The sequence below is a fragment of the Sebastes fasciatus genome, chromosome 18, assembly GCF_043250625.1.
Source record: "Sebastes fasciatus isolate fSebFas1 chromosome 18, fSebFas1.pri, whole genome shotgun sequence".
In the NCBI taxonomy this organism is placed as follows: domain Eukaryota; kingdom Metazoa; phylum Chordata; class Actinopteri; order Perciformes; family Sebastidae; genus Sebastes; species Sebastes fasciatus.
The window spans coordinates 29,885,388-29,902,887 of NC_133812.1; the positions used below are offsets into that span (position 1 = coordinate 29,885,388).

The 17,500-nt window shown below is 45.1% G+C and overlaps 1 protein-coding gene and 2 long non-coding RNA genes across 4 annotated transcripts in view; 2 read left to right on the forward strand and 1 right to left on the reverse strand.

Annotated features, from left to right (window-relative positions):
- Positions 1–17,500, reverse strand: part of LOC141755958 (uncharacterized) — a 169,766-nt gene that overhangs the window by 58,139 nt on the left and 94,127 nt on the right. The window lies entirely within an intron of this gene.
- galnt14 (UDP-N-acetyl-alpha-D-galactosamine:polypeptide N-acetylgalactosaminyltransferase 14 (GalNAc-T14)) overlaps positions 855–17,500 on the forward strand; it is a gene marked incomplete at its 3' end in the record, with an annotated part of 66,902 nt that continues 50,256 nt past the window's right edge. The window contains exon 1 of the mRNA XM_074616452.1: positions 855–1,114. Coding sequence (XP_074472553.1) covers positions 942–1,114 — 173 coding nt within the window. The remainder of the gene's footprint in view (positions 1,115–17,500) is intronic.
- On the forward strand, positions 13,713–16,029 carry LOC141756069 (uncharacterized). 2 transcript variants are annotated; one of them, XR_012591397.1, is made up of 4 exons: positions 13,713–13,727; positions 13,758–13,909; positions 14,977–15,046; positions 15,889–16,029. It is a non-coding gene; the product is annotated as an uncharacterized LOC141756069 (long non-coding RNA). The 2 variants fall into 2 exon arrangements; XR_012591396.1 differs by lacking the exon at positions 13,713–13,727 and having other exon boundaries at positions 13,741–13,909.

Genomic DNA, 17,500 nt, shown 5'->3' on the forward strand with positions numbered 1-17,500 from the left:
GTTGGACACATTGGACACATTGGACATGTTGGACATGTTGGACATGTTGGACATGTTGGACATGTTGGACATGTTGGACACACAACGGTTTATTTTGGTTCTTAATTTCAGAATTTTTACTATATTCAATCAGAAATGAGCTCATTTACCAGATTGAGTTGCTTTCTGTTTAATTTGATGATGTATGTTATAATCTGAACTGTTCATCAGGAAACAGGAGAACAGCTGAGACGTTCAGAAGATGTTTTATTTTATTTCTTTGTCCAGTGACGGATGGAGCTCCAGACTGAGTCTTTACACCGGCTGCTCTGGTGACCCCAACTTCTTCATTTACGTGCACCCAAATTTCATCTCCGCCGAAGATGTTGGGTCAGGATTAGGAATCTTACCGGGGCAGGTTGTTCGAACGCCACAGCGTCGATCGCCAGAGCGTCGAACGCAGCAGCGTCGAACGCCACAGCGTCGATCGCCACATTGCGAACGCCGCGTATGGAGGAGGTCAAAAAACAGCAGACGTTCACCCAGGAGACTTCTTGTTCATGTCCCGTGTGAAACAAGAAGAAGAAGAATTTAAGTTACACCACATCCGGTGTTATTTGAACCCAAACCACGATCTGTTCCTGAACCTAAGGAGGTTGTTTTGATGCCTAAACCTAAACAAGTTGTTTCCTGTGAAGACAGAAGTTTATTTTGAAGACTAAGAATAACTTTTGGTAAGATATCATAAGAACCGCTGTACGAGGACAGGGAGACTGAGGACATGTTGACCGAGGACAGGGAGACTGAGGACATGTTGACCGAGGACAGGGAGACCGGGGACATGTTGACCTGGAGACCGATGGGTTTGCAGTTCCCTCAGACGGGGGAACGGCACTGCAGCATTTATCTTGATGTAAAAAACAATCACTGGTTCTCTTCATTTTGAATCAGTGGTATATTTGATGGATGTGATGTCACTGGAGGAGATCAGGGCAAACCCGAACCCGTCAATCATCCTCTCTCTCTCTCTCTGTAGGTGCACCACTCTTCATTACGACTCTGATCTTCCTCCAACCTCCATCATCATCACCTTCCACAACGAGGCCAGATCCACCCTGCTGCGCACCATCAGGAGGTAACACACACACACACACACACACACACACACACACACACACATGTGCTTTATCTATTCATTATGGTAACTGGTGTTCCATGTGTGTTTTGTTCAATGCTTTTAACTTGTATTTCGTAAACAGGATTTGTATTTCTGTGAAGTTAGATGATTGATGTGTTTCCATGGTTTCTCTTTAAGTGAAGAGGTGTTTTAGTGTTAGAGGCTGATTTGTCGTGTTTCCTGCTCCGACTCTACGAGTAGATCGTTTGTGACGTAAAGCCAAAGCTGAAACGTCTAAAAATACTCTCCATCTCTGTCCCTCCATCTCTGACCCTCCATCTCTGTCCCTCCATCTCTGACCCTCCATCTCTGTCCCTCCATCTCTGACCCTCCATCTCTGTCCCTCCATCTCTGACCCTCCATCTCTGACCCTCCATCTCTGACCCTCCATCTCTGTCCATCTCTGACCCTCCGTTCTGTCTCTCAGTCTGATGATATCAGCAGGTTGCTGCTCACACACACACACCCCTCCAGGTTCTGGCCCGGGTTCAGCTCATTATACCGAGTCAGACAGCGGGGACCGGCTGTCTCCTCACTATCACAGAGGACATTGTGTGTTTTCTATGTGTGTGTGTGTGTGTGTGCGTGTGTGTGTGTGTGTGTGTGTGTGTGTGTGTGTGTGTGTGTGTGTGTGTGTCCTCTTCTCAAAGCTCTGCAGTTTTCAACCAATTAAAAGACAATCTGTCTCCCTGGGCCCCTCTGCTCCCTCTGGCTCTGGATCTCTGTATACACTATGTGTGTGTGTGTGTGTGTGTGTGTGTGTGTGTGTGTGTGTGTGTGTGTGTGTGTGTGTGTGCCGGTGGTGACTTGGAGCTGGAAGTATTCTAGCTGCCTTTTATTTTTAGTTTGTGTATGTGGACCAGCTCCTCTCAGCATCTCTGAATATCTGAAGCTTCTTTACTGCAGCGATCAGCTTCATCTGACAAGCAAACCTGGAAAAGATCAACACGTCTTCTATTTAAAATATATATATATATATATATATATATATATATATATATATATTTAAATATCTGTACGGCAGCGTTAGACCCGTCAACACTTTTATTAGACGATATATTGTCCCAGAAATAATTGCGATAAACAATATAATTGTCTAAAAGAGCAGAACTCTGGTGGTGACTCTGCAGGATACGAGCTGAGTTAACAACTTTTACTTCTTTCAATCTGTTTATTTTATAATAATAATAATTAATGACTAATAATCACTCATATAATAACTGAAAAACACACTTTCCATAGCCACAATTCATATATTAACGTTAACAAACAAAACCAAAGTATGACTGTTATTAGATGAAAGCAGGCATTTTGCTCCAACATTGTCATTTAAAAACATTTTATAATTCTGATATAATGATAATATTATAACATAATAATGCAAGTTCATCCTTTCAAAGAGCAATAAACTTTTAATTCTTAAAAATATTCACACATTGAAAATGAAATGTGAAAAAAAAATTAAAATAATGCTAAATAAATAAAACAAATACAATAAAACCACACAACTAAAGCAATAAATCAAATGCACATACAGCGATAGGCCTGTCACAATAACTGCTTTTCTTGGACGATATATTTTCCCAGAAATAATTGCGATAAACGATATTATTGTCATAATAAGACCGTTTCATGCCGTCTGATATAATGATAATATAATAGCTTAATAATTCAAGTAAACTCAAGTCTTAAGAGAATTCATTGGAATTGCAATGTGAAAAAATATTGAAATATTCTAAATTAATAAAAACCTAAATAAATTAAAAATACACAACCAAAACAAAAATCGTCAGTATAGCAAAAATTAGCGATATCTGCGCAACGGCCAAGTCTTCTAACGTTTATCCTGACGTCATGTTGGCTAAACGTTGGCGACGTTCTTATGTAGACAAACATGCATGTAAACACAACAGGCGATATCGAAGTCAACGAAAATGATATCATATATCGTACGATAAGTCGCTAACGTAAGGATTATCGCGGTCATGTCCGTATATATCGTACGATAAGTCGCTAACGTAAAGATTATCGCGGTCATGCCCATATATATCGTACGATAAGTCGCTAACGTAAAGATTATCGCGGTCATGCCCATATGTATCGTACGATAAGTCGCTAACGTAAAGATTATCGCGGTCATGTCCATATGTATCGTACGATAAGTCGCTAACGTAAAGATTATCGCGGTCATGTCCATATATATCGTACGATAAGTCGCTTACGTAAAGATTATCGCGGTCATGTCCATATAAATCGTACAATAAGTCGCTAACGTAAAGATTATCGCGTCATGTCCGTATATATCGTACAATAAGTCGCTAACGTAAAGATAATCGCGGTCATGCCCGTATATATCGTACAATAAGTCGCTAACGTAAAGATTATCGCGGTCATCTCCGTATATATCGTACGATAAGTCGCTAACGTAAAGATAATCGCGGTCATGTCCATATATATCGTACGATAAGTCGCTAACGTAAAGATTATCGCGGTCATGTCCATATATATCGTATGATAAGTCGCTAACGTAAAGATTATCGCGGTCATGCCCATATATATCGTACGATAAGTCGCTAACGTAAAGATTATCGCGGTCATGCCCATATGTATCGTACGATAAGTCGCTAACGTAAAGATTATCGCGGTCATGTCCATATGTATCGTACGATAAGTCGCTAACGTAAAGATTATCGCGGTCATGTCCATATATATCGTACGATAAGTCGCTTACGTAAAGATTATCGCGGTCATGTCCATATAAATCGTACAATAAGTCGCTAACGTAAAGATTATCGCGTCATGTCCGTATATATCGTACGATAAGTCGCTAACGTAAAGATAATCGCGGTCATGCCCGTATATATCGTACAATAAGTCGCTAACGTAAAGATTATCGCGGTCATCTCCGTATATATCGTACGATAAGTCGCTTACGTAAAGATTATCGCGGTCATGTCCATATAAATCGTACAATAAGTCGCTAACGTAAAGATTATCGCGTCATGTCCGTATAAATCGTACAATAAATCGCTAACGGAAAGATTATCGCGGTCATGTCCGTATATATCGTACGATAAGTCGCTAACGTAAAGATTATCGCGGTCATCTCCGTATATATCGTACGATAAGTCGCTAACGTAAAGATTATCGCGGTCATCTCCGTATATATCGTACGATAAGTCGCTAACGTAAAGATAATCGCGGTCATGTCCATATATATCGTACGATAAGTCGCTAACGTAAAGATTATCGCGGTCATGTCCATATATATCGTACTTGGACACGTTTGGACACGTTTGGACCGTCTCTTCTTGAAGGATTTGTGGTGTTGCACTCAGTTGTACAATAGAAAGGAAACAGACGTAGTTGTGTAATCAGACGTGGGAAACGTGGAACACTGTGGAAGTGATCGGATCAGCTGTTAACATGTCTATATTCTATTCTTGATATCTTACTGTTCCGAGCCGCGGCCTCCTGTTGTCCTTCAGAGTGAAGCAGTGTCCACGTTCAGAGTCCTGCTTCACCTGGTGTCTTCACAGGAAGACTGAAGCACTTTGGTAGAAGTAGATGAGAGAAAAAGTCATCAGTGCTGCAAGAGATCACTTGACATTTACAGTTTTTTCCATGAGTCAGTGAATCACACGGAGGCAGCTGACAGCGACACAGCGCCAGCAGAGAGAACGGTGATGTGATGACTCCATAAGCGAGGAGCGACTCGTCTGTTCGGCTGTTTTCTGGACTTTTTAAATGTTGGAAAGCTGCACATGCAACTGTTTTTGGAGAGTGGTTGCTATGGAAACAACGTTGTTTCCAAAGTGTCTGCACTATATATATATATATATTATTATATATATGTGTGTGTGTGTGTGTGTGTGTGTGTGTGTGTGTGTGTGTGTGTGTGTGTGTTTCAGACGATGTAGTAGCAGACAGTGAACTCACCGGTTGTTACCAGTCTCCTGATGGCTCCTCAGAGAGGTCAGAGTTGACTGGATCTGCAGTGTTAGTGCTTCACTTAAAGACATTCAATGGATCATCATGTGGTTTTGCAGGTTTTGGTCCATTAACTACAGATTGTGTGTAATTTAAATTACTGCTGAGCTGAAGCGAACCGTACTATTATTGGATTGATTCTCCACCTTCCACTTACAGCCGGCCTCTGGTTTCAGTTTAACTCATTACGACACAACGTCAAACTTTCAGTGAGCAAGTTTCACCTTCATGTTTTCTGTTCTGTCCAAGCCCAGTTGTTGTCTCACGGTGCTGCAGTTGTGAGCATTTAAAGACAGATTCTGTGCGTTAGCAGTCGTTATCAGCCTCATAGTTGTGGGTCGGTAGGGGCCTACTACACCTACTACGTTTTAATAGTGAAACTTCAACACAACACGTTGTCAAACTGATGAAACGGTCGCTAGAGGTCGCTGTCATCTTCTTTTATCCCTTCTATCAGTGACCGCCCCTGATGATAAAACCCACTAGTGGGTGTAGCAGGCCCCTACTGGCCCACATCTATGAGGCTGATAACATCTATGAGGCTGATAACATCTATGAGGCTGATAACATCTATGAGGCTGATAACATCCATTTAACCATAACGTTCCTGCTAACTTTTTCACACTTTTCTTCGGATATTTTGCGGACATTTTTCAGACTTTTATTCAGACATATATCAACCTTTTTGGGCATATTTTCGGACATACTTCTGCCTCTTTTTTTGGACATATTTCAGATTTTTTTCTAACTTTTTTCAGCTTTTGTTCTGACTTATTTTCTGACATATTTTGGCCATTTTTTAGAAGTTAGCATGCAGCTTTAGCTCTGCTCTGTGTAGCTCTGCTTTTCCTGTCAATGTGTGAAACCCAAAGTGTTTCCATCCTTTACTGGATGTGTAGTGTTTACCACGCTGGATTTAACATGGGAGGGTGCAGGTCGTATCCACGACGACCCTCCAACGTTTTAGACTCTGAGCTTTGTTTTGGTTGACGGATACGGAACGGATATGACGTCACGTTACTCAGACTACCACAATAAAAGCGGTAACCTCCTTCTACCTCCCAGGCCCTTTTCCCCATCCCTAATAGATGCTGCTGGTGTTCTCTTGAGCAAAGCGTTTACCCTGCTCAACAACAGCCGAGGCTGTTAGTGGCTCCTAGATGTGAGAATGTGTGAAACTGTGATAATAATAATAAAGTCCTGAGCTGAGAAACAGCCTCCATCATCACTCTGTTATGAAAAATATAAATCTGCTGATTCTTATATATCGTCGTTGGATCACGGCCGAAAAGCTTACAAAAGATATTCAGACTTCTCTAAGAGGCTTTGAATCATATTTAGACAAAGACAGCAAAAAAAAATGCAATCTCATTTCAAGCGTCAGTTTCATCCCGATAACAGAGAGATGATAATAAGAGGTGTTCTTCTATCTGCTATCAGTCGCTGCTCCGGAGACTCTGGAAACACTGGCAGCGTGTTGCCTACAGTTACATTAGAAAAGGCTCTCATTTAGGAGTTCTGTGGCTTCGGGGCTTTTTTTTTGCGATATGCAGGCCGAAACGAATAAATTAGATTTCTGAGACAATGAGGAGCACTTTGAGAGCGTTTCATCTGCCGATCAAAGAGACGCCTCGTCGATATTTAATCAAGCTGTGATCCCGACATTGATCTCATCTCCTCGTCTCCGCTGGGCCGGAGATAAGCAGACGAACGGAGACGAACGGAGACGTCGAGCTCCTGACAACAGAGTCGGGTTTAATGGGTTGAGTTTGTTTTGGCTCTCCGTGTGTGTGTGTGTGAGTGTGTGTGTGTGTGTGTGTGTGTGTGTGTGTGTGTGTGTGTGTGTGTGTGTGTGTGTGCGTGAGTGCGTGTGTGCGTGCGTGCGTGCGTGCGTGCGAGCGTGCGAGCGTGCGAGCGTGTGTGAGTGTGTGTGTGTGTGTGTGTGTGTGTGTGTGTGTGAGTGTGTGTGAGTGTGTGTGTGTGTGTGTGTGTGTGCGCGCGTGCGCGTGCGAGTGTGTGTGCGTGCGTGCGAGCGTGCGTGCGTGCGTGCGTGCGTGCGTGCGTGTGTGTGTGCGCGCGCGCGTGTGTGTGTGTGTGTGTGTGAGGTTCCATTATTATGAAGGAGCCACAAGAGCATCATGGGAAAACCCGAGCTGGATCAGCACCAGCTCAGCACTTTCTGACTCAGTGGTCCTCAATGTGCTCCGTAAAGAGAGTCGGATCACTTCAGCGGATCGCTCCAGATTTATGAGGACCGGGTCATCAGCTGGATGTGCAGCCGCTGCTTTCTATGTTCCCTCCTCTTCATCTATACCTCCATCTTCATCCCTTTCTTGTTCACCACTGGAGCAAACGTATTAACACTGAAGAGCTGCGTTCATCCAGCTTCAGCCGACAGAGAGATGACAGGATGCGTGATATACGTATATACATCATATCAGTGATGACACGTTTCATTCAACACCTTCTCACTTCAACTCGTCAAACACCGCTGCTCGGTCAGCGCCCCTCGTCATCGGAGACCGACACACGTTACTGACGATACTAACGACTCACGTGACTAAAGACTGACGTGACAGAATAAGTCAACGTTACTGTTAGTTTCTCACGGGACATGACCAGCTGTCTCCTGGTTGAAAGTCTTGTTAGTCCCGTTATTAATACTACGTCACTGCTCCGACCGTCGGATAACGCTGCGGGTGGGTTTACATTGGTTCATCAGATACTGACGCTAAAGGGCGCCTCAGTGTGTCGGATTCTGATGCCGAGGGGCGCTGACCAAACGGCGGGATTTGACGAATTGGGAGTGAGAGCGGGTTTTTATAAAACGTCTCATCACTGATGATCACAGCTTGTTTGAGGCGTTCTGTGATCACTGATGAGCTCATCAATACAGCGTCCACTGAATAAACACCATCAGAAGGTAATTAGTGAATATAGATATGGATCATCGTAGATCAGAAGTGACAAGCCGTATTTACTGGCTGCAGATCTACAGCACGACGCATCACCGCTGGTTAGACTGAACAGAACCCGACGCATCACCGCTGGTTAGACTGAACAGAACCCGACGCATCACCGCTGGTTAGACTGAACAGAACCCGACGCATCACCGCTGGTTAGACTGAACAGAACCCGACACGTCATCGAGCTGAATCAGGATTTCTCTCCAGGAACAGTTTGTGTAGATCAGCTGTGAACGGCTTCCTGTCACAGCGAGGGAGATTTGACACGCCGTGGAAGAGGAGCGGTGGAGGAGGAGCGGTGGAAGAGGAAGAGTGGAAGAGGAGCAGTGGAAGAGGAAGAGTGGAAGAGGAAGAGTGGAAGAGGAGCGGTGGAAGAGGAAGAGTGGAAGAGGAAGAGTGGAAGAGGAGCAGTGGAAGAGGAAGAGTGGAAGAGGAGCAGTGGAAGAGGAAGAGTGGAAGAGGAGCGGTGGGGGAGGAGCGGTGGAAGAGGAAGAGTGGAAGAGGAGCAGTGGAAGAGGAAGAGTGGAAGAGGAAGAGTGGAAGAGGAGCGGTGGAAGAGGAAGAGTGGAAGAGGAAGAGTGGAAGAGGAGCAGTGGAAGAGGAAGAGTGGAAGAGGAGCAGTGGAAGAGGAAGAGTGGAAGAGGAGCGGTGGAAGAGGAGCAGTGGAAGAGGAGCGGTGGAAGAGGAAGAGTGGAAGAGGAGCGGTGGAAGAGGAGCAGTGGAAGAGGAGCGGTGGAAGAGGAAGAGTGGAAGAGGAGCGGTGGAAGAGGAAGAGTGGAAGAGGAGCGGTGGAAGAGGAGCAGTGGAAGAGGAGCGGTGGAAGAGGAAGAGTGGAAGAGGAGCGGTGGAAGAGGAAGAGTGGAAGAGGAGCGGTGGAAGAGGAAGAGTGGAAGAGGAGCGGTGGAGGAGGAGCAGTGGAAGAGGAGCGGTGGAAGAGGAAGAGTGGAAGAGGAGCGGTGGAAGAGGAAGGGTGGAAGAGGAGCGGTGGAAGAGGAAGAGTGGAAGAGGAGCGGTGGAAGAGGAAGAGTGGAAGAGGAGCGGTGGAAGAGGAAGAGTGGAAGAGGAAGAGTGGAAGAGGAGCGGTGGAGGAGGAAGAGTGGAAGAGGAAGAGTGGAAGAGGAGCGGTGGAAGAGGAAGAGTGGAAGAGGAGCGGTGGAGGAGGAGCGGTGGAAGAGGAAGAGTGGAAGAGGAAGAGTGGAAGAGGAGCGGTGGAGGAGGAAGAGTGGAAGAGGAAGAGTGGAAGAGGAGCGGTGGAGGAGGAAGAGTGGAAGAGGAAGAGTGGAAGAGGAGCGGTGGAAGAGGAAGAGTGGAAGAGGAGCGGTGGAGGAGGAAGAGTGGAAGAGGAAGAGTGGAAGAGGAGCGGTGGAGGAGGAGCGGTGGAGGAGGAAGAGTGGAAGAGGAGCGGTGGAGGAGGAGCGGTGGAAGAGGAAGAGTGGAAGAGGAAGAGTGGAAGAGGAGCGGTGGAGGAGGAAGAGTGGAAGAGGAAGAGTGGAAGAGGAGCGGTGGAGGAGGAAGAGTGGAAGAGGAAGAGTGGAAGAGGAGCGGTGGAAGAGGAAGAGTGGAAGAGGAGCGGTGGAGGAGGAAGAGTGGAAGAGGAAGAGTGGAAGAGGAGCGGTGGAGGAGGAGCGGTGGAGGAGGAAGAGTGGAAGAGGAGCGGTGGAAGAGGAAGAGTGGAAGAGGAGCGGTGGAGGAGGAAGAGTGGAAGAGGAGCGGTGGAGGAGGAAGAGTGGAAGAGGAGCGGTGGAGGAGGAAGAGTGGAAGAGGAAGAGTGGAAGAGGAGCGGTGGAGGAGGAAGAGTGGAAGAGGAGCGGTGGAGGAGGAAGAGTGGAAGAGGAAGAGTGGAAGAGGAGCGGTGGAGGAGGAGCGGTGGAAGAGGAAGAGTGGAAGAGGAAGAGTGGAAGAGGAAGAGTGGAAGAGGAAGAGTGGAAGAGGAGCGGTGGAAGAGGAAGAGTGGAAGAGGAGCGGTGGAGGAGGAAGAGTGGAAGAGGAAGAGTGGAAGAGGAGCGGTGTGTCATCTTAAAAGATATAAAAGAATAATGTTCATTGTTAAGATGTCTGGACTTCTCATAGTCCTGAGTAGAGATTCTGTTTCTAGTAATCGTGGACCTTCGTGGGGTCCAGTGGAAGTCTTCCATCGCTGTCAGAGGTCCTGATAGAGAAATTGGTTGGAGAAAGATGGCGGGATGCGGATGAATGGAAAGAGCGGTGGATGCAGAGGTGGAAGGAAAGGAGTGATGAATTACTCCAGGAAGGTGGAGGATGGAAGAAGTGGCTGTCAGATAACCAATCAGCCAGAGAGAGAGAGAGGGGGGGGGGGAACCGAGCTGAGCTACAAACAGAAATATGGAAAAGGAGAACGCTTCAGAGAGGAGGAAGGAGAAAGAGAAGTGTGCCCCGAGCAGAGAACAGTCAAACTAATCCACCTCCTCACCTGTAGAGAACTGAGTTACTGAAAAACAATCCTGCTGCTGATTTACAATCACACACACACACACACACACACACACACACACACACACACACACACACAGCGAGGAGAGAGATGTGTTTCTACAGGAGCCACCAGAGCAGAAGATATCGGGCTCACAGCAGCTGAAAGCATCACTTCTCAGGTGTAAATAAATCCATAAATCCAGCAGCAGCCGAGTGGCGAGACAATCTGAGACCTGTATTGGAGGGTCTGTAGCTGCGTCACGCGTTCAGCCAACACATCTGCTGCCTTCGTGGACCGGCGGAGAGAGTAAAGGCAACGCACAAACAAAAGGTGAAATAAATGGTTTAACAACCGGAGCGAGAAAAGGTTTGTTTTAGCGAGGTGATGTCTGAGTTCAGCCGGCCTGAACTAACTGGCTTCATCTGCTTCAGCAGTTAGAGAGAGAAGCAACTGTTACAGTCCGTGTAGAGCAGAAATACATCTGCATTCTGGGTTTGTCCCACCACAGAAAGATGTGTTACTGACCACCCAGCCAAAAGCTGAATGATTAAAAGAACCGCCAAGTATAGAAAATGATCTTTCTAAATCATGTAAAATCAGTATTCTGCTCTGAGACGCTGAAACCTGAAACCTGAAACCTGAAACCTGAAACCTGAAACCTGAAACCTGAAACCTGAAACCTCTCTGAATACATCCACGGCTGAAACCACGCCCACAAGCGGGGAAGGTGCAGCCTGTCAGGATTCCTCCGTAGCAGCGAGCGAAGAGGGAAGAGCCCAGTGACGAATCGCCGTCCGACGGGCGAAGTGGGGTAATGCGGCGTACGGAACCGCTTGCCCGGTGTGGCTCGGGGGCCTGAGTCCTTCTGATTGAGGCTCAACCCGTTGATGGTGTGAGGCCGGTTAGGGACGGCCGCTCGGTGTGGGAGGATCCCCTCGCGGGACCTCTCCCCGCCGGGCGCATTTCATCTGAGGTGGTCGGTCGGCTTGGGAAGGCTCGGGGCAAGGGGCGAGGGTGGAAGCCGCGAACTTTTCAGAAAAAGAATAAATATATACCAGACATGGGATGGATCACAATCATAAAAATACAACACAAAAACAGTGATGAAAGTGCGAATGCCTAACGTGGGGCTCGAACCCACGACCCTACGAAGGAGACTCATTTTTGCCATCTCATTCTTTCAGTCACAACCCAAAGCTCACGAGCAGAGGTGAGGGTTGGCCCGTAGATGGACCGGTAAATGGAGAGCTCTGCCTTCCGGCTCAGCTCCCTCTGCAGCGGCCACAGAACCGGGACGCCGCCGGGAACGCGTCTCCATCTCCCGCTCCATTTTACCCTAACTGGTGGACACGACCCCGAGATATGTAATAAATCCAGCGTATTCCAGCAGAGCACCATGACCTCAGACTCTCATCCCGACTGCTTCACACAGAGTACGCTGCAGGTCATGCTGCAGGTCACGCTGCAGGTCACGCTGCAGGTCACGGTGTGACGAGCCAACAGAACCACATCATCTGCAAAGAGCAGAGAGAGCGTAACCTCTTCAGATAAAGAACAGAAAGCGGCGGCGGCGGCGGCGGCGGCGGCGGCGGTGGTAAAGCATGTAGTGGAACGAATCATCTTTTCATCCCATCGTACTCCATGTCTCTCTTTCTTCTCCGTCTCTCTGATATGCTGCAGACACTTCTGGCGTTCTTCACCGTAACGTTCCGATCATTCGTCCGACATCACAGAGAAGCCGGAGCGTTCTGGTTCTGATGAAGACCAAACAGTTTGAACTCAGTCCACACCTGCTTCCCATTCAGAGAGCCGTAGAGCAGCCAGCTAACGGACCGTCCGTCCATCTGCCTCTTCTCTAAACTGCTCGCCCTGTTCAGGGCTGTGCTGGGCTTGGATCACGTCCCAGCATGCACTTGGCACGGAGCGGGATGCACGATGGACGAGACACACAATCGATCAAACAGTTCAGTCTCTGATTGAACGGAAAGAAACGCCCGATTGTCTTTTTGATGACACGTCTCCTCGCCGACAGCAACGTGGCCGACGGGAGGCGGTGACATCACCGTGTGTTGTTGTTGTTTGAAGAGCGGCGCTCTCTGGCATCATCGGCTTTATCGCTTCTGTCCAAACCGCGGCGCTCTACAGGAAGTAGTACCCGCTGATGGTGGGTTCCTCCCGGTGGGACGTTAACCCTCTAACTGGCGTCCGTACAGCGGCGCCCACTCAGCTCTTCACCTCCGCCGCTGCCAGAGAGCGGGGGGGTAGACTCTATAAATGCACGCTCTCAAGGCGCTGTGGATGAAAGCGCTCTCCAAATGGCAGCAGGAAGGTAATGAACACATTGGAAAGGAGCGGCGGCGATACAGAGCGTCTGTTCGGTGGCAGCCGGCTGCCGTATTGTCAGCGGTGATGATATGTTCTGTGAGCTGCAGATAGCTTCTCCCTCAGCAGGCCGGGGGGGTTAGACCTCCGAGCTGCTGGCCGGTGAACCAGAGGATGGAGAGAGAGACGTGTCCATCCGTCCATGTCCCTCTGTCTCACTGTGAGATCAATAGATCGATAGACAGACTGATCCATTGTGAAGTTTAATCTCAAAGTGATTGTGTACATTAACAACATGGTATTATTTAACCCCTCGTAGTCCGTACTGACCGGGTGAGGGTGAGGGTGAGGGTGCTAACAGGACTCTCCACCTGGAGACCAGGTGTCCCAAAGAGTTGTTGAAGTTCCGTTGGTGACGAGTTTTAACGATTTATGTTACGTTGTTTACGTTGTTTACGTAAATATTTGATTTAGTTTGGTTCAAATATACATCAACTAAGAGTTTCATTACCTAAATATCAAACTGAACTACGACTACGACCGTTTCATAGCAGCTAGGTAGATAGATGGATAGATGGATAGATCACTGTAAGACTTCGATGTAAATTTACAGCGAGATTCTAACAGTTACATACTGTAAAATGCTTTTACTGTATATTACTGTGAAAGCAATGCATTCTGGGAGTCAGAACGCTCGCTCCCATGATCCCAGCGGTCAAGTGTATCTTTTCACAGTAATCTACTGCTGCCGCTGAGAATCTCGGGAAAATAAATTAACGGCTATTTTTCTAAATTCTCGCGCGTATTTTTTTCGAGTTGACCGTTGAGCGCCACAGCTCAACGGCTCAACGGCTCAACGGTCAACGGTCAACGGTCACTCTGGCAGCAGCAGCAGCAGCAGCATCGTTGTTGTCCAGTGCAACTTGAGGAGAGACAGCAGCAGTTTGGATAAACACTTTTTATTTTCACCACCGCCAGTTCCATTTTGATCGTCAGACCAGACGAAGGGAAACTCCAGTGGTTACATTACGTTACTTCATGGTAAGTCAAATCATCAAGTTGTATTGTACCTTTGCTAACACAGTGCACGTTCCTCCATGGATGTACATTAGCTAGCTAACGGTAGGTCGTTAGCTATTCTTAGCTTCGTCTATATTTCAATACTCATTAGTATCACAGGTAACAAACATCAGTAGTCTATCTTATATTCACGGTAGCTAGCTAGCGCTAGCACGTTAGCTAGCGCTAGCTCGTTAGTTAGCGTTAGCTCGTTAGCTAGCTGGTTTTAGCTTAGTCAGCATTTAAATTCTCAATATAATTACTAATAGGTAGCAGCAATCTAAAAGGGAGACGAGGCAGTATCTATCTTGTGTTTCAAGAATGTTCAACTGTCAATTTTGCCGCCATGCATGTGGTACTAAATATGCCTTTGTTAGGCATATGAAAGTTCACCAAAACACCCCACACATCAAATTTACATGTGCTTTCCACGATTGGTTACCGTTCATTTGGCAAAGTTACAGCTTTAAAATGCCATGTATATAGAGATCACCCAGATCAGAGGGAGTCAAGCTTGAGGGAAGGATGTTCTGGCATAAGGACATTAACATTAGACGTTTTATCATGCCACATCGATTTCTGTACTGTCAAATGTGACAGTTTGTCTACATTATTTTCTCACTTGAAGACTCACATTAAAGAGGGGAAACCAGTCTTATGTCCATTCACAAATTGTGGTAAAATGTTTACTGTGATATCCACTTTTTCATCACACTTGTCAAGAACACATAAAGGTTGTGTAGTTGGTAATCTTTTGAGTCAGATCAGGTCAGGTAGAGATGATGGAGAGAATACTGTTGAGCAAGCAGGGTGCTCACATGAGCATGCAGGGTGCTTCAAATAGAAGAGAGATGTCCTCATCTTGCAGGCAGATGTGAGTATAACTGATGTAGTTTATTTCAGATTAAGACATTGAAATGCAATGAGTGGAGCTCAGTGTGATTTTAAAAATAATTTCTTTAAACAGGAAAATTGATGACAACTATAGTTAAAGCATTGTTTAATTGTATTAACTTAGAATTGCAATGCCTTTATTGTCTCCTATATAGGTGTCAGACACAGCGGCGACTGTGAAGACATCCCTCACCCTTCCTGATAGCCCTTGGTTGATCATTCTAGGTAAGCACTAAGCCCCACGTTTCTACTTACACTGTACTAGTGCACATATGCAGAGTACTTCTATTGAGCCTGTCAGCATGCAGTCAGAAGGTGTGGGGCAGGCAGGAAGACGCTGCTTGCCGCTGGAGTTGGAGTTCAGTTGTAGTGAGTTTCTATGGTTATGTCTTCTATATTGTATATAATACACACAACTTTACATTCTTATAAATAGATACTGATTCTGAAACAGTTGTGCATACAGAAATGGATAAATAAATATGTAGTTTTAGATGGTTAATAAATAGTTGACTATAATACATACACAGTGGGCTATGTTTTAGTTAATAAATAGTTGACTCTATAATACATACACAGTAGGCTACGGAATAATAATTTCTCTGATTCTTCTCTGATATGTAAATAGTTTGTTTGAACTTTTCTCTCACTCTCTTTCTGGATTAGGGTGTTCCTATAGCTTGTAAATATGTAAATAGTTCGTTTGATATTCTCCCTCCCTTTGTAGATTTTATTTTATTTGTATTAACTTTTTTACTTGATTTCTCCTTCACTGCAACGGACACAACCACTAAGCTTTATGAAAATGAGTGCGCGATGGTGTCGCAAGTATGTAAATGGCTACCTGGATACATCAAAGAGCAGTACAGTAGATGAGTAGCATCTCGCATCCTACATCAAGAATTCCTGATATCTAGCGGAGGCTTAAATTTTTTTAGAAAGGTTTTCAAATATCAGTTGGAAATGCCAATACCATACAAAAACAATAAAGCGGTAAGTGGCCACTTGATAATTCGTCAAATGGTCAATTTGGTATTCAGCCTAAAGCTTTTTGCATTGTGTTTCAGGTCCAATGATTTCCGACCAGCGCTGGATGGTAAGCATCGAGGGTCAGGTGGTGTGTGAAGGGGCATTGTCTGCGTTGGGGCTTGCTGTTGTCTTCACATCCTACTACAACTTCAACCTCCAATATCAGGATCACGCTGCCTGGACACTTGAATTCATACAGAAGTAAGTTTGAATTCCATATAGTCATTTGTGTCAGATGTTTGGGCCTTACAGCTATCCTTGTATCTATCTATGTGTGATAGACATACGATCAGAGAGTAGGGTATGGAGAGTTCATTCCAAAATAAGCTTAAATGATCACTTGGATGTTTGGGTGTGTATGTGTGGTTCTAAAATATATACAAGAAACATAACAGTATTAGCCTTCAATAATATCATTTCATATATAAATTAATAACCCATTGTTATTAGTCTTGAATAATTAAATTAAATAGATAATTATCAAAGAGTCATCTAGTTACCAAAAAAACTCAATGTTATATTCATATTCCAAAAGTGTGACTCATAAAACATCAGGCAAGTAAGCTATATTAGCAAGAAGTATTTCACCATGTCCACGTGTATCTACTCTAATATGCATTGCAAACATAAAGCATGAAAAAGAACGATTTGGGGACTTATAATAAATCAGGTATTATTTATACTAACAATATTTAGCGGTCTAATTTTAGGTAAGAGGTGGTTTGATTCACATTTGTGTCTTTTTGTTTTACCTTGCTATGCCTTGTAGATGCTGTGTCAGGATCAACCCAGAGAGAGGGACAAAGGCACGACAGGGAAAGGTGACCAGCAAGAAGAGCGGGGAAATGGTTCATAAGAAAGGGACATCCCTGAATCCTCATGTTTGCACCCTCCTGCGGAAGCTCATGGATTTCGAGTGGGACTTTGTGTGAGTTTAACAATCACATCCCTGACTCTGTAGAGACAAACCCTCCATATCTCACTCAATTACTGAAAATCCCTTTATGTCTGTGTCTCACTTATTCACAATGTTATTTTTTATTTAATTTTGCTTAAAATGTTCAACCTGGCATTATTTATACGTTTAATAATTGACCATATTGAGCCAGCACACAGTATTGTTCAACAGTATTGTTCTGTCTAGTGAACCCCCGCAGTGTAACGGGGGAGGCTATTTCATTTTGAAACAGAAAGGTTATGGTATTTACTCAGTCCATGGACTCAGATATTCATACACAGTCAAATATACACCCTCACTCAGTCAGTCAGATACACACACACACACACACACACTGTGTCTCTTACTCACTCACAACTCATCACACCATTTTTATTTGTAAGAGCTTGAGTATTTGAATGTTTTATTTGGATGTTATTTTCTGTCAAACTCAGGTTATTATAATAAACAAGAATAATATGAATATGCCATGTTGTTGTGTTTATTATTCAAAATTGTTATTTTTCATTTGCTTGTTAGTTTTTATAGATGCTTAAGATACTGTAATTTGTGGAATTATTACAGGAAATTATTGGACATTTTGATTACAACAAGTTACTGTATTTCTCTGATACAGTAGAGATACTGTAAATTGTACAGTATCTTGCTGGTGAAACTGCAACCAATAAATTACTGTATTTGGAATTATTACA